Below are 22,245 nucleotides of genomic sequence, written 5' to 3'. Positions count from 1 at the left end.
ATAATTCAAGCATAAACCGGCACACACATTAATACACAAATTATGGGTTGTCGCTCTCATGTTAATCACTTGTCTTTCATTCCCCCCGTCTCCACCCTACCACCCTCCCTCTCCTTTGTTCCTCCTTCTCTCCCCTCACCCCACTTATCTCCCTCCCATCCTCTCTTGCCCTTTCTGACTATCTCTCTCTCATACATTCTTTATCAACCCCACTCTACCAACCTCTCTCTCTCTTTTACTGACTTTCCCATTCCGTCTTGTTGCCTTATCTGTCTCCTCTGTCTGTCTGTCATTCTTCATCCTCCTAGCTGGCAGTGAGAACTTCATCCTGGGTGAGAACCTGACCGTGGCTGTCCTGGGGGTGGTCATCCCCATAGGTAAGTCACATGTTGAACCCTTCCCCCTTCCCCTGTCCTCCCTCTGTGTCTTTACGCCTCGTGGGCCCCCGGCATTCCGTTTCCTGTCTCAACATCCACTCTCTGCCTATTGCAGTGGTTCTCAAACCTTTTCATTTCAAAGGACCCCCAGTTTGGTTCTCGTGGTTAGGGCCACCGTACCCCCATGACCCAGAGAGTGTACAAACAGTTTCACTCTCTGATTTACAGATTTGTAATGGTCCATTTGGTTCCCAACTATCAATCATTTTAGCTGGGGACCCTCTGGAAACCCCCCTATAGAAACCGTCGGGGCCCCACTTTGAGAACCACTGGCCTATTGGACCTGACTCCATTCATAGCCATCCTGTCAGGATCAGGATGAGGACCCACAGGCCCGTCCCAGGGTCCCTCACGCCGTCATGTTGTGTGTGTGTGTGTGTGTGTGTGTGTGTGTGTGTGTGTGTGTGTGTGTGTGTGTGTGTGTGTGTGTTTGTGTTTGTTCATGTGTGTTTGACATTTCTGCCTTGCTGTGTCATTCTCCGCCACTCTGTGTGGTTGTGTTGGGTATCTGGCTACAAACACAAGGAACTTGGCATACTCCAGATGCTTGCCTGTGGCTTGTTGTGGGTATTACTGTACAGTATGACACAGCAAATCACAACATGAATGGGCTCTGTGTGCACAGCAGCCATATTGGCAAGAAATTGGGCTCCTTCCTTACTGCCTTCACAGGGTTTCCCCATAAAAAACTGATAGTGGTTGTGTTCTATTCGGGTCAAACAAACATGCTGATGTTGTACATGCTACACTAAATGGAACAGAGCCTTAATTAGTGTCACTCGTAAGTTATGAGTGATACTAACTAGTAAGACGCCTCAGGGCGACAAGCAACCTCGGCGAGGTCGCGCCATATCTTGGCCATCTGGCCAGTGATGTACTGTATATCGGTCCATGTACTGTATATGGAGATATGCTGTGAGAGCCCAAACATGCTTACTCAGTTATTCATTATGTGAAAGTCCTATGATGTCTGCATCTGACATCATACATACAGTCCCTTTTATGCCCATACATGGAGTACCCTGTCTGTAGAACCAGCCACACAGATATGGGCTGTCTTGGCCATCTGTCTTGGCCATATATGGATTCTGTTAGTGTGGTATGTGGCCGATGTGGCCTCCATATATGGGCATTCCCATATGAAGTCCTGTTAGATATGGGATTAATATTGATGACATCAGGGAACTCCATATATGGGCATAAAAGGGATTCTGTTTGTGTGGTTCCCCTGACAACACAGTGATGTCAGAGCGGCAAACCCATTCTGTTAGAGTGGTTCCCCTGACATCACAGTGATGTCAGGGGAACCACCCGTGAAGGAAGTAACGAATCCGCAAAATAGTTTTGCCAATATGGCTGCCGTAGCATATAGCCTATTCACAGTATATCTTACTGGTTACTAATTCATGCGTTGAATTTTTTGTCCTAAACCGGACATATTGAGGACCAACACAGGTGTTCAATTTGTCTGATTGGCATAGAACCAATGTTCTACTAATCAAAACACCTGTGTTGGTCCTCAAATGGCTGGTGTTGGACTACAAATGCAACCCATGAATATGACCTGTTCTTTCCTTCATCGATGCACTATATGGATGCATTGGAACAAGGGAAGGTTGTGTGTTTAACACATTTCTATGAAAGCATGTTTGAGCATTATCACTAGAACCACTTCGCTCAAAGATTCCAGTCATAACTAGGTACATACAGTTACCCCACACAGGTGACACAGTGTACATACTGTACTGTACATAAGGTGAGAAAGATGACATAATGAAAGAACACAGAGAGAGATATACAGCAGCTGTGTTACAACTATACGCCCCAGTGTATACAGTGCACCTCTTTCTAAACAGACCCATTGTGGTAAGCACTGACCACAGCTGTTGTTTCTGTGCGACTGCAAAGCTACAGTAAAATGTTAGAATGGAAGCTAAATGCGTCGATGGCAGGAAACTGCTAAGCTTGCTGCTATTCGAGTGTTGCCTGTGTGTGCTACTGTGCTACCACTGTGTGATCAAAGTGCTAACGAAGCCAGCAGCGCAGTAAAGAGAGGTCAGTTGCGATCGATTCTCCTCGACCTGTCCTGCCAAACACTACCCTCAACGTAAGCCCCACGCTTAGCCGCTAGTGACCCAAACACACAACCCCCCCATCAGCATGCCTGCTGATCTCCTATGTATGCCTGTCATTTCATGCCACAGACTTGTTCTGCATCGTTTAACGCTGAGAACCATCCTCCCCCCTCCCTCCCACCTCACCCTCCCTTCCTCCCCCCTGCTGTGTGTTAAACGCATGCAGTTCCTATCGTTGCCACAGTGGTGTTCGGCCTCCTGTGCAGCGCCCTCTACGTGGTGTGGCGGAACTGGCGGAGCCAATCCACCAAGAGCATGAACTTCGACAACCCCGTGTACCGCAAGACCACCGGCGAGGGCGAGGAGGACGAGATCCACATCGGGCGGACGGAGGGCGCGGGCCACCACGCGCACCACCACGCACACCACCACCCGTACCCGCCGGCCGTGGGAGTGGGCGTCGTGGGCGGCGGCGGAGGCACGTGCCCACAGTTCATCGCCCTGCCCCTGGGCGCCGGCATGCCCGACCCGGGGACTCACTGGTACACGGAGCAGCCCATGCTGTCCGCCGCAAAGTGACCTGACCCCACCCCCATGGAGGGCAAAAAATAAAGAAAAATAAAAGATAGGAAAGACGGGGGGGGGGGGGGGGAAAGGTGGGAGGGCACGGCTAGCCGCTCAGGCAAATCGCACATGCGAGGTCGTCAGGGATGGCTCTCGCTGAGTTTGTTTCAAGGGAAGAACAACATATCATCACCCTCATCCAACGTCCTGACATTCATGTCCGTTTGCTGTTTGTAAAGTACACTTTTTATAACACCACAAATGGCAGTGCTGCTATTACGATAATGGCTCTTTTTCGAAAATAGTTTGCCGCCGTTGTATCCAAGCTGGAATGAGAGATGTGTTTTCTATTCCCTTTAATACAGGAATCTGATTAAAACTGGGCCTGTTATTCCAAAATTAACCTCAAATCACTTGATTTAGATTTTTAATTTAGTGGCCATGTTTTAATGTTTCCCAGACATTGACTCGAAATTGAGTTAAAAATACATTCTATTTCTATGTCCACTTCTGTATCCATAGCTTTGAGGTGTGCTCTGATGACAGGGAGGGAGTGTCGAGAGTCCTTTTTGTCCTTGGCTGTTGCAATCTGGGTTCAGTTGTATTCCTAGAGGGGACCACAGAGCTCCAGGAATACTGTTTAGAAACAAGGAGGTCTGATTAATGGCTAGCGCCCTCCTCGACAGGACAATCTGTACCGATTCATATTAGAGTTTTATCAGTCACACACCTCACCATCACTGAAGATGTCGTTTGTACTTGTCAGTGTTATTCCGCATGGACTTTGTTTTTACCATTATTGTTTTCTCCGGTTAAATTTAACTGAGACAATTTAACCCAGGAAATGTTAGCATGTGTGCTTTGGCTTTCTCCTATGGGCAAGCCAATTGGAGTGGGTCCAAGAAGCTTTTGGAGTGTAGTTTAATTTGTTTGTCTGACCTCAGTCACCCCAGAATGCTTGAAGAGTTGAGGGTTGCCGAAGATGGAAGCTTGTTGAAGGTTTGCAGGAGGTAGTTCATCTATTATAAGCAGACAGGACTGTGTGAGAGAGAAGTGTGCCAGGTGTCTGGTAAAGGAGGGAGCTGAGTTTATAGTAGATAAAATCAGCAATAGGCTGCGTCGCCGTTAGTGAATGGAATCATCCTCAACATTCAGGGATTTGTTGAGACACGGTTTTGGGTCAGTGTGGCTGCTGGCTATGCGGTTGTTAAAGACTCAGTTGTGTTGCACATTTTTCTGTCCACCACACACAGAACAGCACTATTCTATGGCAAACATGTAAAGTCCCCCCCTCCCCACACACACACACACACACACACACACAACTCAACATGCTGTTCTCAAAGGAACAGGCAGACAATTATGCGCTTGCCCTCAGATAACACAAACAGCATGAATAACCGCTCGCCCGTTGACAATTCAGAGACTCAGCGTTTCAGGCAAGACACATACACACGCATGCACAGGCACACGCATACACACACACAAAAAGAAGCAGGGATCCGTTAGCCCGCTGTCCTTCCTCCCGAGGCTGCCAGACGTCTTTGAGCAGGCGTCTTTTCGCCGCCGCCACTGGGGAGCGCGCGGCAGGGGGGGTGTGTTGTTGCGGTGATGTTAGTGGCAGCAGACGGACACCAGATTGTACCGTAGTGAGGTTGACATTAGGCAGGATCTGGCTGTCAGTGAACATGATGCTTCTGTCCTGCACCATGAACAAACACCGCTCTGCTACTGTAGCTGCTCCTCCTGCAGATGGCTTAAGTGTGTGTGTGTGTGTGTGTGTGCGCGTGTGTGTGTTAGGGCATTCACCGAATATTCGAATATTCGAATATCAAAGTCACTATTCGACGTTGTTCACCGAAGTCGAATATTCGCATATTTAATTTTTTTTATTGCTTTCTCTTTAAAAAATATATAGTTTATAAAGCTTGGCTAGATAGGAAGTCATAAGAATGAGTTGTCAATCCCTGGTGGATGAATTTTTAATGCTCTATACCAGGGGTTCTCAAACCTTTTTAGGCTGTGACCCCCAAAATAAACATATTTGAACTGGGGTCCCCACCCTGACAAGCACTTGGAATTGTAAGTATTACATTTAATGTGACTCGGTTCCGAAGATAAATATTGTGAAAATAGCGGATCTACATGCTCACAACGCGAGGCGTTGTGAGCGTGTAGATCCGCTATGTAGATTGTGTAGATCGGCTATTGCTTACTTAATATTTGACAGTTTGGCCAGTCCTGTCGAATATTCGAATACTTTGAGGTTGAATAATTCGAATACTAAAAATCACTATTCGTGAATGCCCTAGTGTGTGTGTGTGTGTGTGTGTGTGTGTGTGTGTGTGTGTGTGTGTGTGTGTGTGTGCGTGTGCGTGTGTGTTCATTATCATGCATGTAATACGTTCATCCCACAGCCATATTTGAACCGTTTCGTATGCTCTTTGTTGCACAACCCTCTATGAATGCCTTCTGTATCGTTGTGTGCTGCATGAGAGAATTACCGTGCGAATGCGTGTGTCGTATCAGTTGTGTGGTTGTATTAGTGTGCGTGAGAGTGTGTGAGTGTGCGTGCGTGTGTGATTGTGTACGTGCGTGTGTCAGAGCGACTGAATGAATGCAGTAGCGTGTGTGTGTGACACCGGGGAAGCTGCGAGGGTCCCTTTTTTGAATCATTGATATGTAAATATGTTTTCATATTGCAGAGGTTTTTTGATAATGTATTATACAATTCTGTAAAAGACGAGGTGTACATAAGATTTTAGATAACTGAAAGTGTGGACAGTTGTATTAATTTATTTGTATGACAGAGGGCACTGTGTTCCCTGACTGTAAAGAGTATGAATTTCCCCACCAAAGTGATTTTGTCTTGTTTCTTGCTGTGCGTCATTTGACACCTTGATTTTTTGTAACTTCACGTCTCTTTAAAAAAAATACAAAAAATCATCTTTACAAAACTTCACCTCAAACCTAATTTATGCTTTGTTGTTGGTGTTGTCCACAGAAAATAGCTGACACACAAGCTCACAGCGCTTTGTTGGTCGGTAATTGTCGGCGCAAGATACCGCAATGCGAGAAAGTATAAACCAGGCCTTTGGGTGTTAATGACACAATTTATCATTTGTTTGTGCCTTTTTCTTTGTTTTGTTCCATCTTTATTTCATCAAAGATGTGTTGTTGTGTTCGCCACAAGAACGACAGGGAGATTTTACAGGCCAACTACTGTATGTACAGTACATGCAAATATAACAAAATTGCAAACCGGTTCCACTTTTTGATTTTCTGTAACAAAGTTGTTCTTTTGAATATCTCTATATATTGATATAAAATTTGACTGAAAAATGTTCTTCAGCCATCGTGTATCTGTGTTTTTATTCTATCCATATTGTGTCCCTGCACTGTGGTCACACTACAGTAAATCATATGCTACTGTATGCACTTAATGACAATATCTACAGTAATGGAGAGTGAAGCTCTTTTAATCACAATAACAGCATGTGTGGTTGGTTGGTGGTCTTCATCTCTAGAACTGTTACACTCACTCACACACACACACGCACGCACGCACGCACGCACGCGCGCACGCATGCACGCACGCACGCACGCACGCACGCACACACACACACTCACATACACACAAAGGGATGACATAGAGTGTAAGTGGTTCGTCTGCATAGATTCCAGATAAGCCCCCTGTCCATTATCATTATTAAATAAAATAAAATGTACCCCGCTTCTTTTAACATGGTCCATTAAGATATTACTTGACATATATATATATATATATATATATATATATATATTTTATGAACACAATGGAGAAACATGTGTCTCAGATGTGGGTAGCCACGACATGGGTACAGATGTGTGAAAGCCAGGAAGGAAGGGTTGGGAGGATGGTGCATTCACACCTACACAGCTGGTGTTTCCATATCTCTCTCTCTCTCTCTCTCTCTCTCTCTGTTGGTGTGACTGTGATTTTGCTTGAGGTCATGTTTAAATTAACGACTGTTTTGAGTGCGGGAAAATAACAGATCTTCAAGCTCACAACATGGCACGATGCGATGCGTTGTGATAGATTGGCTATTTTCAACACTAAACTTCTACGTCTAATAGAAGTTCTATTAGACGTCTAATCAACGTCTTGTCTAAGTTTAGACGTCTAAAAAACGTGCAAATCTAGACCTGTGTTAGACCAATTTTAGACGCTGAGCTCCTTGGGCGTCTTACATCAAAGCATAAATCGGACTTTAGTCAGCTTGATCCTCAGGGGAAATGAGACAGCTTTGTTCCAAAAGAGAAATCTCCAGCCCCCCCTCCCTCCCTCCCTCCCTCCCCAATCCCCATTTGATCTTATTTGGCACACATCGGCTCACACCATTAAAAGCCTGGGGCCTTGTTGCATTTCCCTTGAGAATCCAGGAGAAACAACACTCAAACTCCTTTTGGCTTATAATGGAGGACAGGGCCCTTTATCCGGGCTGCCACACACTTAAATGCTGGTTAGTGTGATTGCTGTGGCATCAATGCAATTCACTGAGCTCATGTCTGCATTGTTTGTCACACCACAAAGGGATTTGGATTTAATCCCTCTGGTAGCACTCATCCCAGAATTCCAGATTCATGGGTGCTTTGTTTTCAGATGGGGTTGTTGTGATTTGGCTGACTGGATTGACTGTGGTTTGGGGAAACAGCTCCATCTCCTGTTCATTCAAGTCATTGCAGTATTTATTTTTATTTTTATTTTTATTTTGGCTGGGATGCTGAGCAATCAATAATGTCTCGAGTGATGTTAGACCATGTGAAAGAAAAGTTGAACAATACTGTTTTTTATAGGTTTTTGACATTTTATTAGAAATAAGAAGTTCATACACCAACTTCATTATATTGACTGAGTTATTGTTTTTATATTTGACAGACACTTTTTCAGCATACCCTTCATGTGTTTTGCATACAACATGTGTTGGGCACTATTTGCATTCCTTAGCGTGGTTTGATAAGCATGAATGCAAATTGTCAGTCTGTGTTTTTTCCCCTTAACCACTTAAACCCTATTATATACTTAATTGACAGGGGTCCTGTTTTCTCTTGACACCAAAAATCTCTTTTCTGTAAATAGATGATCTAGGGACACAATAAAGTGGTTAATTGAAAGGCACAAGGTACAGTGTGAATACCAAGATAGACATAGATGGAAGAACTAGATGCATAGCTGTGTGTGTGTGTGTGTGTGTGTGTGTGTGTGTGTGTGTGTGTGTGTGTGTGTGTGTGTGTGTGTGTGTGTGTGTGTGTGTGTGTGTGTGTGTGTGTGTGTGTGTGAACCATTGTAAAGCGCTTTGAGCACTTGGAAAAGCGATATAAAAATGCGATTCATTATAAGGCATTATGTACTTATGTTTATTTCCATTGCATTGTTGGCAGAGCTTTGTTGCAAATGTATTTACGAGTAAATATGGTGTCGGACATAAATATCGATACTATTGATACTACAGGTGTCCACTCACTCATACCAGTAATCTCATACACACAAGGCACTGCAATACACTGTAACATCGCCCATGGAACACTGCCAGTCCTGTAGTATGATTAAGCAACCCAGACTTCCATCGGATCAGCCGCTGCCGATGCGAAACGATTCCACTTTCTGCCCAAAGAGATCTGTGCCAGTCTGCAAATTAAATGAAAGTCACAAATTGCACAGAGCAGCATGGCTAGTGTCCACAGCGAATCTCATTGAAAGGAATCTTCGACTGGTGGAGATGAAGCGAGAGGTATCTCTGTCAGCATCTGTTAAGGCCCATGCATACTACACTTTTAGGTGATAAGGTTATTACCTTTTATCAATTCAAAATCACTGTTTAAGGTGATAAAGTTTCCACCTAAAAGGTGATGACCTTATCAACTAACAGTACGCATGTACATTTCAGAGTCTCTCTGAAGACCTTCTGAAGACGTCATGAGCTGGGAGGTCCACTCCTAGACTCGTCTGGCCTTGGCGTGGGCCTGTAGGAGGGCTGCTGTGTCCGCATGAGAACCCTGCAAGGCTGCAGAGAGCGCGGTTCGACCACGCTGCAGGAAAGAAACAAAGATAAAGAGAAGGACTCAGATTACTTATAGTTCTTACTGTGTGCGGAAGATATTTTCAGAATCAGTTTCATCACAGGTTTACAGGTGTGAAGTGGTGCGTGAAATTATGTTTTTGTATTCCGTGAGAAGAGATCCTACAAAATGATGAAGCGCATCATCTTCTTTCAACACCTGTAAAATATGATTCTGAAAATACCTATGGTTTATTTAATGAATGTGTCCACACAGCTGGAAGCAGGAAGCTGTCATGATCTTGAAAGTGAGTGGGAGGTGGGAGGTCACATTTGCAGTGTATCGTCAAGTGAGTTAAGATCTGATTTAATTAGGCTTAAGTTGAATTCACGAGGGTTTACAGCAAGATAAGTCAAGGTGAATGTCGTGGTAAAGTAAAGCAGGAAGTCTTTGGTACATCTGGTGTCAACGCAGAGTTATTCTTTTAGTACAGTGGTTTAATATCGATTTAATGTCAAGGTAAGAGACCTGTCACACAGTAGCCTTGTTTTATTTTCACTCTGCTTAATAAAAGAGACTGAAGTAGAATATTTGCATCCTCTTTTCAATTCCACTGGTTGCCTCCCCTCCAGGCGGTGAGATAAGACAGTGTTAGCGGATTAGCTCTTATCATCCCGGTGAGATTTGCTCTACTATAGGCCTGATTAATCCATGGAGAGCCTTTATTCTATCGCTTCCACCCATTCCCCCAGTCCCCACACTGGGACTCAAGGAATTGAGGCTTTCAGAGACATAAGCCGCTCTTTCTGCACAAAGGCTAATTCTGTATGCATAAAAGTAGAGTCGACATTCAATTTAACTAAATGATTTAAGCCCTATATGCTTTGTCATAAGGCAAATAGTGAAAACGGCCTATCTACAAGCTCACTACATGTTTCTTTTTAGCTTGCAGACAGACTTTTTAGCAAGTTTTACTGACAATATCCTGCCCAAAAGGGATGCCAGGTTAACAGTGCTTAACATACTTAGTGGCATTTTACTGTACAGTGACTACAGCGACACAAATGTGAATCTCTCTGTCCATGCACTTGGAGCGTCATGTCAACTCATCCAAGGAATGAGGCAGTGAGAAGACGTTGACGTCTGCTGCTGTCATACAGTGCGACTTTGCCCGGTGGTGACTGTTTGCACGTGATCACGTGACTCTCCCTGGTGTGTCTGACCTTGTCGGTGAGGTTGAGGTCACAGTGGCACCTCTCCAGCAGGAGGCGTACGATGTGCGTGTGTCCCTTCTCGCAGGCTGACATCAGGGCCGTGACGCCCTGGCCGTCCTGGACGTTGGCATCAGCCCCGCAGCTCAGCAGCAGGCGAACCATCACCACGCGTCCGTGTTTCACGGACAGCTGAAGAGCCGACTGACCTGTCTGGTGAGAGTAGGACACAGCGGAGAGAGAGAGAGAGAGAGAGAGAGAGAGAGAGAGAGAGAGAGAGAGAGAGAGAGAGAGAGAACAATTAGGCTGGCAGTTTCCCCAGCCTTTTCTGGATCTGGGGCCAGTGGTGTAAAGCAGTGTTTCTCAAACTTTCAAATTTCAAGATCTCCCCTTAACTCTGACAGTGTACAAATGGACATTTGTACACTGCATTTGAACCCACAGAGTCCCTGCAATCCACTTTGAGAACCACTGGTGTAAAGTAACTAAGGACTCAAGTACTGTACTTACAATTCTGAAATATACATATACAGTATACGTTTACTCCACCACAATTATTTGAAAACTTTAGTTATTATTTCAGCCATGAAAATGTTTATACATTTGAAATCTTGTGAAATGGACAGTCTGCATAATGAGTACTTTCTCAAGTAAATTCACTGAAGTAAATTTAGAAATCCGAACATTTACACGTAACAGAGTATGTCTACATTGCAGTATTGATACGTTTATAAGTAAAAAAAATTGTGTACTTTTCCCACCACTGATTAGGGCCCACTTGGAAATCTCAAAAGTGTTGGCAGCCCACCCATCTGACCACTGGGGTGATGCAACCAAAAACAAATCAATATCTTTACCATCCGCCATCCCCATTTGTTTGAACGTGAACAATTCACCTTTCCTGGTGGTGTGAATTCTTACCTGTCTGGAGCGGATGTTAACATCTGCCAGTTCCATGAGCCTGCGGACCACCTCCATGTCACCAGGGCCTTCAGGGGCTGTCAGGGAGGCCAGCATCACCGCCGTGTAGCCTGCCTTGTTCTGGAGGTCCACCTCACTCACACCTGTTGTTTAGAGCAGTGGTTCTCAACCTTTTCAGACCGCTTACCCACAAAGTAATCATATTTCAACTGGGGACCCCCCCCCCTCACCCCGACGAGCACTAAGAGTTGAGGCATTACATTTTGTATAACACAGTTCTATTATGAAAATATCAGATCTACATGCTCACAACGCCTCGTGTTTTGAGCACGTAGATCTGCTATTTTCACAATTTCTGCCTCTAATATTTGACAATTTGGCCAATGTTGTTATTTTAGAGGTTCAATACAATACATCTTTCTACACATTTTTGCCCCTGCATTTAACCCGTCCCAACGATTAGGATCAGTGGCTGCCATTAAATCATCCTTCCATAAATGTATAGACTCATGGGGGTCCCTCCCAGGGACTTGACTGTATTACTAGTATGTATAGTGGAGACAATGAGTTTCATCCTGTCTTTTGCCAAGGAACCAAGGCAGAATTGCCAGTCAAAGCAAAGACTGGCCAATCACAGGCTGTTGGATGTTATTTGTGTCCAAAGTGGCCAATGACACAGCAAACTACATAGTGCTGCTTTAATATGGCACCTGAAGCAGGCCTCTCTCTACCCACTGACCTATGGCCGGCCCATATTTAAGAGCACAGAGGGAGACAGGAGAGATGACCCCACTGCAGTAAAAGATTGTCCTGCGGCCACACATTTTGAGGTAGAGTTCAAAAACCACATCTAATCTGAATCTCCGCATCGGTTACACATATATCAATCACCTAAAAGTCAAACCTGATATGGGCGTGTAAGTGTGAAACTTTAGCATAAACAAGCCCCGTTTAGTCGGAGGGGATATATAGTGCAGATTGTGTAAAGTCCTTCATACGTTTGTGCAGTGATGTTACATGCTTCCTTTGTCATGTCAAGTCCAAATAAAAAGACATTGTCTAAAAGTTTGATTATGCATAGGATTATGGATATTATTCCTCGCGCTCACTATTGTGTGAGTGAAATAAATTATGCATAGTTTTTAGTTATATTTTGAGTTTAACCACTTTCTACTTGGTGCCCATATTTTGCCCATGCCATTACAGGCGAAAATTGGCAGGTTTGCAAAAACAACAAAAATATCAGATCTAGTTACTTACATAACATAACCAACTTAAAGTAAATAAGTTATGTACATGTAAGTAGGCTTGGGAAACAACAGTTTCTGAGCCAATGTGGCCCGCCCATAAGGCAGGAGCCTACCTCCTGTTTGTAGTGTGAGGCAGCTTGATGTACTAAGTACACCTCCTGCATATAATGACGCCAGTAAGTCGCAGGGACTTACCCATCATTGCCACGCAGGGAGGCATTGAGCAAATCCTTTTTATAGTCTTTGGTATGCCCTGGCTAGGGAATTGAACCCTGACCTCCCAGTCTCAGGGCAGACACGGAAACCACAAGGACACTGCAGTGTCCTTGTGGTCATGAGCTCATGAGCTGGTAGCATATAATGTAATGTAACCACAACAATACTCTCCCTCCCAGCCACTGAGATGCCAGGCTCTCTCCGCACGCTAGCTGTAAATCTAGACGAAACTCTTTTGTTACATTTGAATATACTATTCTTGTTTTGAAACAATAGAGAGAGCAGCTGTTCATGTTTTAAAGTTTCAAACCGATTAAGAAACACATTTGTGTATTGAATTTACTGAGCTCACATTTGAAGTATTATGTTTTCATGTTATTTTGTAACTGTAAGTGATTCAAATGAAATGTTGGTGGAGCAAATCTGCCATATCTTGTTGGGTAAAGTATTAAGTAAATATATTAATTCAAAGAAAACCTGATTTCTATAGGACTTAATAATAATAATAAAAAAAAAACATTAATATAAGCTGTAGTTGAAACTTTGTGGGTAAATCTAAGCAAGTGATATTGGGCAACAATCCTCTACTTTCATATGAAATGCAAACATTTTTGGATGACCATCTAGTTGCTGTTCGGTCACTTAAAAACCCACTAAGATTAAGATGTCACAGGTGAGCCAGATTCTATCCCATGACGTTGCAATTTGTATGTCTGTGTATATAGTGCTATGTAAACGTTTGTGCCACTGAGATGTTGTCAGGTCACAGAATTATATATATTATCTCTATAGTATAGTTTATGTTTGTCTCTGTCTTCTAATCATGCCTCAACCCAGGTCGGGTTGGGCTGAAATTGTCCAAGTGTCCATAGTGGTGACAGAGTTAATCTTCCAGGGAAAGTAAAGCGTAGCTTTTTTTCCTTTTTTTTTTACTTACATTTTACACTTGAAGTCAATGCACAGGCACCTTCGGCTGAAACTTTGCCCAATATTTTGGGTTGTACAGTAATTCTCAATTAATTTCTAGGACGCCTATACCGTAACTCTGAGAGCGTGCAAATATCATAATTGTCTAATTGCAATTATTTGACATAATCGCAATTATTTTGTTATAATCATCATCGTTTCCATGTTGAAAAATGTTCATATATTTTCAAAATAAAAAATCTAAGAAATAGTAGAAATACCAGATCTACAAGCTCACAACGTGTCGTGAGCTTGTGGATTGGCTATTTCCACAATCAGTGTTAGTTTTAAAGTATAAAGTTGTCAAATATGTAAGTAATTTATTTGTAAGTTATGTGTCATATCTGCCATGTGCAACTTCAAAGCCTAAAAGCCAAACAGAAATGTAATTGTCAACAACAAAAACATTATTTGGGTGGCAAACTGATCGTCGATGTAAAATGTCATAATCGTGACAGGCCCTAATGCAGAGCCATGTGTTGCAGACGAGTCGCACCTGTGTCCAGCAGCTGGCTGACGATGCCGTAGTTACAGTGGGACACGCTGTAGTGCAGCGCCGTGTTGCCGTTGTCGTCGGCCAGGTTGACCAGGAAGGCCAGCAGAGAGGGCGTGGTGTTCTTCACCTCCTTCAGGTACACCGCCACCCTGCTGGCCACGGAGCTCTCCTCTGCTGCCACACTGAACCAGCCCTGGAACAGCACCACCAACGCCCTTCTCTGGAGGACACCGACACAGAGAGAGAGCAGCTTAGGACACTGTTTCTCTATACCCATTCAGAACGGGTACACTATATTGTGTATCATTATTTTATGCTTTAACTATGGTGCCCCGCTGTGAGCTTGAATATCTGCTATTTTTGAAAAATCGTGAAAATTAGAATTTTGACCTGATTCTATGTCTTTTGAATCCTTCTAAGATTTTTCTGTCAGCAATCTGGCCAGTCATCGTCAAAGAAAAGGTCCTTTTCACTTAAATGGAGCTCAGTTAGTCTGTTCTTGAGAGACTACTATGTCAGTGGTTCTCAAACTTTTTCATAAGAAGGACCCCCAAAATGATATGTATTTGGCCACGGACCCCCATCTCAAAATATCTAGTTCCAGGGACCCCCCAGAAGCAAATTTTGAGTTACAAACGTTCGCTTTGAAAATACATATATTCAAAGATTTGCACACATTTTCACGACTTTTTCAAAAATAGCAGATCTACAAGCTCGCAGCGCGGCACTCGGTGCCGCGCTGTGAGCTTGTATATCTGCTATTTTTCAATAGTTAAAGCATTCAATAATTCTAGGCCTAAATGGGTAACAACTCTTATGCCTTAACTTAAAGGCCTGTCCATGCTGTCTCCGACCACCGAACTTTTCATCAGAAAGGTCCGGTTCAACTACAGAATGACGTCACTCGCATCTTCTAAAAGCATTACCCCGAATTAGAGTTCGGAAAGCTGCACGTCGGAAAGTCGTTACTCTCTGACGTTTGGTGATCGGAGACAGTATGGACAGGCCTTTAAGTTAACGGCATAAGAGCAGGTACTTAAGACAATCAAAAAACAGCCCTGTTTCTATGTCCAAAACGGACAGAGTTAGGTCTTTAACCCTAACTTCAGGAGCACTTCTAGAGAGGAATCAAGATGGAGGTTCAGTACCATGTCGTCGTTGGGGTTGTCCATGTTGTCCATGTGGTCTTTGAGAAACTGACAGGCAGACACAAACTCCCCGTTCACACTCTCCCTAGAGTGGCAGACGGAAGAAAACAAAGCTTTAAAACAACATCAACCCTGGCATCCCTATTTCGGGCATGTCGTTAATTATGAAAATGATCAACAATAGCCTATGTCAATATTCTTTATATAATACACTTTGTCACAATGTGACACATTGTGAGCTTGTAGATACCTATTTTCATCTTATGATGTTTCAGGCTTACAGTAAGTGGTTAAGTAATTATGCTGGAGGATGGAGAATGTTCTATACATTAGAATCCCTTTTCCAATGGATGATGAATAAAACACATCCTTGGCAGGCAGTTAACCTGAACAAACCTCAAAAACAACAGTTGCAGCCTGTAGCAAACCCAGCAAAAAAAAAAAAAGAAACGCTCAAGATTTCACACTGCACTCCTCACCGTCCCCCGGCGCTTGTTACAATGCCAGAGTCACTCTCCATCTGTTCCCCTGGGCCTGGTGTGTCCATGCTGGCTGCTTTCTCCTGAGCCCCGGCCTCTTCCATGGACACCGTGCCTCCATCTGTTTGTCCTGATTCAGCCCCGCTCGCTGTGATCCGTTGGCCCTTCCTCTCCGTACTTATCTTCTCCGGGTCCTCACACACATGCGTAACAGCCGCCGCCTCAGGCGGGACGACTTGTCCCTTCTGTTCCGGATGGTCTCGGATGCTTGGCTTCACAAAATCCTGCCCGTCCGGCTCTTTACTGGCGACTGGGGTCTCGCATCTGAGCACATTAGAGAAAGAAAACCAGGGCAGTAAATGAAAACCATCTGCCAGCCAAATACTGGTGAAGTTTGGCAGTTGTACGAGCCACTGGCCAGCAAAGACAGAATGAGTCCATTAAAACATGTCTGATTGTCGTGGTGAAATGACCTAGTAACATCTGGCATACAGTATACTGCACTGAAGCTAGTTGATGAAATGTTTCGTTGTTTGACCTAAAGGAAAGTATTTAAAGGGAAATGTTGCTCAATTTCCATTGTTTTGTTTTCTGCAAAAGTCTTGGTTTTCCCCAAGATGGGTATTGATGGGTGACTGTGTCCTTCTATCGTGATGAACTGCCAGTGGCTGCATCATTGAATCTTAGAATGTTTATGTGACGGAGCATTGTATTACACTAGATAATTATATACTGTATGTTCTTCTTAGGCAGAAAATATTCCCTTAGCTCCAGAAAGTCAATCCTGAGGATTGTAGCAGTCACAAATATGGGGGTGGGGGGATGAAACTCTTTAAGCTACATGGCAAACAAATGATTTATGCATGGGAAAAACACATTTCAAAACTAGAATTCAGTGCTAATCCCCTCTAACTGGAGAACACAAGAGGGAGAGGCGAGCCTCATCACTCAAAGTTTACAACTATCGAGATGCCTTTAAAAAGTGCAAAACAAAACACGCCATGGCTTCAGGAGCCACACGCTGGTATTTAAGGTCAGCCAAGGCTTCAGTTCAACCAATGCCAGTGGTGGGAAGTATCTAAGTATATTTACTCAAGTACTGTATTTAAGTATAATTTTGAATACAGCACTTTTACGTGTAACACTATCTTTATATCGTGGTACTGCTACTTTTACATACAGTAAGTAAAGAAATCGGAGTACTTCTTCCACCACAGACCAATCTAGAATGGATTGAAATGCATTTGGGAGACTTGTGCACTAACCCTTCATTATCACCAGCAAAGTGTAGGTTCTTTGACGTTCGGGCACTTCCGTCTCGCTTCATGATGGACCTGGGTGCTACTCAGAGGGAAAGAAAGACAAGGGGGCATGATAGAACATTTCATGACAATAAAGCTTCAACCACATCGTCGTAAAACAATTCGCAAAAATAGATGATATATTATACAAGCATACAACGTTTTGCATTGTGACCCGTTGAGCTTGTAGATCAGCTATTTTTAGAACATTTCTGGAAAATCGTTGATTTCAATACAGCAATGCATTGATATGAAAGATAATTTGGAGTTTGTACTTGTCCAGTACTTTTAACTCAATTATAAATTTGAGTGAGCAACTTTCACTTGTTGTTGAGTAATATTTGACTAGGAGCATCTATACTTTTACTCAAGTACTTGGGGTTGAGTACTTTGTCCAATCGACCACTGACCTTTGGTATATGCAGGCAATAAGAACATAAACACAAGCTGCTTATTTGCATTTTCGCTACGGGATATGGGATCTGCTGTCGCGGTCACACACCCAAAGCTCGGTCGGACAACAAGAGGGTATATGGACAAGTTTAACATTAATGATAGAATTGTTATACTACTAATACTATTGATGAAGGGAGGAAATGTCTGTATTCTGATGAAGCTTTCCCATTGATCCCTGATTCAAGAGCTTTGTACATTGCCTCATCGACATTTCTTGAATGAGAAAAACCTTTCCTTGTAATTAAGTAAAATGTGGTTTTCATGAATGCTATGAAGTAGGGTGAGGGGGAAATACCGTCCCGGAGTTTGGTCTCTTAGGACCTTCGTCAGGACATTCCAACACAGCAGAGAGAAGGACTTCTTTACAAAATATAAACAGTCTAGGAAGACTTTGAATAATACCCCGCCTCAACCCAAACCGACGACAACCATCAATTTACACCAGATAGTAAATTGTGGGTCTTAATTTCACAGAGGAAAATCTTCTCCTATATGGTATTGAGATTTTATCCTTAGGGTGCAGTCACACCAAACTTTGATTCTGCCAATTATGCTTTTCAATGGGAATGCGATTCTTTTTTCCTTTTTTTTTTTTTTTAAATCTGCGAAAGGCAGCAAACCGCTGAATCTAAGTTCGGTGTGATTGCACCCTTACAGTGCTCTTTTCAGGATTAACTTTCAAAATGAGTGAAAAAAAGGACATGAGCGAATCCGGAAGTCAGTAGAATCAGTGATTCTCTGAAGACATCTATAATAATCTATAATATCTGTGAATGTGTCTATGCCCATATGGAGATCCATAGTGTAATCAATATGACATTATAATACTAACGTCATAGACTGGATTTGAGGTACTGTACTATGACATTGGCTACGTACATACCGGTATACTGCTCTATGTATTGGTACAACAGGTAGTCTGACAATGGGTCCGGAGGTGCATGCGTTCCGAACGGGATAGCATTGAACCCCTATAGGCTACAGTACCATACCTCCATATTGGGTCCCTTCCTCGTTATTGTGGCCGTGTGGGGCGTAACAGGATGACAGGATATCTACCAGTCCCATCATCTCCTGCTGTAGGGAGTTAACTTTGGGGTCGGGGTGCTCCATTGGCACCCTGCCTCCACACAGGCATTTCCACTGCTCCTCCAGGAGACGCTTGATCCTTCTTATGTGATGCGTGGCCACCGCAGAGTCCACGGCTTCGGCCGAGACCTCCTCAAGCTCCATAGGTGCTGGTGGTGGACCGTCTGGGGTGGATGGTGGCGCCAAACTGCCTTGATTCTTTTGTCTGTGTGTAGTAACAGTCCATGTGTCTGAACCATCCGAGAGAGCGGCCTCGTGGTGGTAACCTGATGGGCCGTACGGCTTGTAATAAGCAGAGTTCTCCTCTGTCTCGTCTCCGTCCTGCTCCACCACCACCCTCTCGGCGAGCACCCACCCCCCGGTTCCCCCGGGGTTCCTGGTCAGCTGTGCGATCTTCTCGTCCTTTCTCCAGCTCTCCCCTCGCTGTTCCCTCAGCATCCCCAAGGCTCTCTGGAGCTCTGTGCCGTTCTCGTGGAGCTTCTGCTCCAGCACGGCGACCTTGGCCTGCAGGGACGTAACTGTCAGCAGTTCGTCCAGATCCGTGCTGGTCCTCCACTCGTGCGTGGGGTTCGAATCGTCCCGGTCGCCGTCCTGACCGACGTGACTGTCATGCCTTGGCCTCTTGACGTCACAGGAGCCATAGTAGGAGGGGGAGGAAGGATCTGTCTTTCCGTTGACAGAAGCGGGTCGTGGGCTCAGGCCCAGGCGGAGCCTTTCTCTCTCTTCCTGGAGGATGCAGATCTGGGCCCTGAGCTCAGGGATGACTCTCACCTCCATCTCCAACTCACCCACACGCTCCAGGGCTTCTGAGAGACGCCTCAGCGTCCCAGAGAAGTCCTGGTTGAGAGGGAAGTCTGAGGAGCGCTCTGCAAAGACGTCTTCACATGAGGCGTCCCTTCCTCCCAGGCAGTCCCTGGAGCTTCGGAGGCTCCCCGCGTCCTCCGTGGACTCGGACCCCTGCCTCAGCAACACGGTGAGAGGAAGGCTGGATGCTCGGAGGAGGTGGGGTCTGATGTGCTCCCCCAGGGGCTGCTCGTCAAATTCCCTGATTCTGGCCTCCATTTCTGCCAGGGATCTGAAGCCCATGGGGGAACCCGGGGATCTGTGGTCATAGGCCCAGGAGGCATAGCTGTGGTGGGTGTCCGAGACCCGTGACCTGGGGCCAAGAGCTCCAGTGGATCCCCAGGGACTTGGCCGGTAGCCGCATCCGGACAGGTTGAGGTGCCTGGGGAGGGTGCTGGATCGGGTGCCCTTGCTCCGCCGCTGGATGGGGACCCTCTTGATGGTGTTGCCTTTCTCGATGTCATCCACGTACTTGAGGAAGTCCAGGTCCAGGCAGAAGCCATATGGTGTCTCAACAGAGTAAGGAGGCTTTCCCTTTACCCCGTTTTCTGTGGCTTTGTGTGATAAACTGTTTCCTGTTAATGAGAGAACTGTGTGTTAACATCTGTTGCCTGTAAGGAACGCCATCAAGTCCAGGATGTTGATGTGATTCTGACAGTGTAAAAAGTTTACCCATAAGGGTTATGTTAGCTGTATGGATCTCACTGTGTATGATTCAGTGAAACTCAAAAGAAAACATGCAACTTATTATATTAGAGAATGTTATTTTATTTATTTTACCATTTTGTCCTTCCATCATGTTGTTGTCTCCAGCCGTTGAGCTGTAGGATGTCACATAATCTGGTTGAACTGAAAACAAATTAAGAAATAAATAAAAATCAGAGAGACTTAGTTGAAACTGCATGAAAAGTCATGACATAAACAGCCTTTACAAGCAACAAAAGCCCTTATTGTTGAACTTTCCAATAAACATATTAAACATAAGTGTTGTTTGCTGGTCTGACAGCGGTATTTGGCATCAATATAAACTTGAGGTTTTTGCTTTGGTACAATTCCAAGTTGAGATTCAACCTCAGCCTTACGGCCGGATGGAAGATCGTTCTAAACTCTGTGGAGATATTCATTATTTATATTCCATTCATAATGGTCCTCTTTTTTTTCAAGTCTCCTTCATTTAAAGTGCACACAAGGACACACACTCTCTCTTTTGGTCACACACACACGCACACGTGCACACACACACACGCACGCACGCACGCACGCACTCACGCACGCACGCACGCACGCACGCACGCACGCACGCACACACACACACACACACACACACACAGGAACGCACGGCCTGTCTCCCGCATTCTGTTATTTATACAGAGCTGCAAATTATCGCCCTCATTTTCTCTACGCCTTTCTGCCTTAACTGCCACAACTTGACTTCATCCATGCATAAGAACGCTCGCATACAATAGTCGGCCAGCCTGGCGTTCTCTTGATTATAACCCTGCCATCGCAGATGAGCTCTGGAAATAGCTCCGGCTGCAGCCCTGCTGAGCCCAGTAGCCATGGCCAGTGGAACAAACTACAACTCCTACAGACACAAACACAGAGAGACAGACAGACAGCCATTGTTCTGGCACTGCCTTTCTTTCTTTCTCTCTCTCTCTCTCTCTCTCTCTCTCTCTCTCTCTCTCTCTCTCTCTCTCTCATTACTTTCTCCTCCGTGGTAAAGTAACTACTATAACGTCTCTATATAGATACCTCATATGTCCAAAATTCAGCATTCAGATCCAGATTCAGATCTACAAGCTGGAAACGTGGCACTATGAATGACAATAATAAAATAAAATAAAATTGAGATGGGAGGTTTCTGTACATTTACAACTTCTATGTACTTTTATACTTTACCTGAGCATGTCCATTTCGATTATTATTGCGAAAACAGACAATTGAGCCCTATTTTAAACTTTGTCTATTCGAAAATAGCAAAGCTCTCAACGCGTTGCATCGCAGACTATTGTATTCTCGAACAAGCAAAACCACATTTTGCGAGATTTTACTTTTTTTAGTCAAATTATTATTACAGGCATTTTACTTGGTATTGCAAACTTTACTCAAGTATATAAACTGAGGGAGTACTTCTTCCACTACCGTTTCTCCTTAACTTTCTTTCAAGTCTCTGGGCTTTTTCTCAATTGACCGCCTCTCTCTTTTCTGTGTCCTATTTCATCTCAGAGGGTTTAGATACTACTTAGTGTTTGGCTGTGTGTGATGGGCCTACATGACTCATCTGGCTCCTGTCCCCTGCAATTTTGCTGACTCAGTCCTTTCACTCCTTTTTTCTCCCTTTCCCCTTTCCCCGTGTCTGGAAGAGAAATGTGTTCACTTGGAGTTACAAGAACTATTATTAGCCCTCTTTGTCAAACAATTAATAGCGAAAATAACAGGTCTGCAAGCTCACATGCGTAAGTTTTGAGCTTGTAGATTGTCTGTTTTGGGAATTTGGAAAATGTACATCTTTTTAATGTTGAACTTTCTTTTTTTGGGGGAAACCTCTGTATGAATTCCGCCTATAATGACATTCCCAGAGCAGGGACTAGGGATGGGACGATATGAAAATGTCATATCACGATTATTGTGACCAAAGAAATCACAATTTATGATATTATCGCAATAATCAAAACCCATTATCCTGGGGCGGAACATTTGTCAAAAAAATTGCAGATCTACAAACTCACAACGCGTCGAAACGCGACGCGT

General features: G+C 44.3%; 3 protein-coding genes across 3 annotated transcripts in view; 2 read left to right on the top strand and 1 right to left on the bottom strand.

Moving 5' to 3' along the window:
* Positions 1-3,091, top strand: part of LOC308284957 (low-density lipoprotein receptor-related protein 8-like) — a gene marked incomplete at both ends in the record, with an annotated part of 109,187 nt that extends 106,096 nt beyond the window's left edge. Inside the window, 2 exons of the mRNA XM_080725679.1 lie at positions 309-377; positions 2,739-3,091. Of these exons, the coding sequence (XP_080581805.1) occupies positions 309-377; positions 2,739-3,091 (422 nt within the window). The remainder of the gene's footprint in view (positions 1-308; positions 378-2,738) is intronic.
* The window catches only part of LOC308284765 (histone H3.2), a gene marked incomplete at its 3' end in the record, with an annotated part of 219,755 nt that overhangs the window by 112,216 nt on the left and 85,294 nt on the right, over positions 1-22,245 (top strand). The gene's annotated exons all lie outside the window — the stretch shown is intronic.
* LOC308284956 (KN motif and ankyrin repeat domain-containing protein 4-like) lies at positions 9,053-20,290 on the bottom strand (the record flags this gene model as incomplete). Its single annotated transcript, XM_080725678.1, has 9 exons — positions 9,053-9,145; positions 10,339-10,539; positions 11,248-11,390; positions 14,176-14,395; positions 15,324-15,408; positions 15,803-16,126; positions 17,068-17,143; positions 18,552-20,066; positions 20,272-20,290. The coding sequence occupies 9 exons, from the start codon at positions 20,288-20,290 to the stop codon at positions 9,053-9,055; spliced, it is 2,676 nt and encodes an 891-aa protein (XP_080581804.1).

Source organism: Nannobrachium achirus (assembly GCF_963921795.1).
Source record: "Nannobrachium achirus genome assembly, chromosome: 5".
Taxonomy (NCBI): Eukaryota; Metazoa; Chordata; class Actinopteri; order Myctophiformes; family Myctophidae; genus Nannobrachium; species Nannobrachium achirus.
Note: the sequence above shows the minus strand (reverse complement) of the source record. Positions and strands in the feature narration are given on the sequence as shown.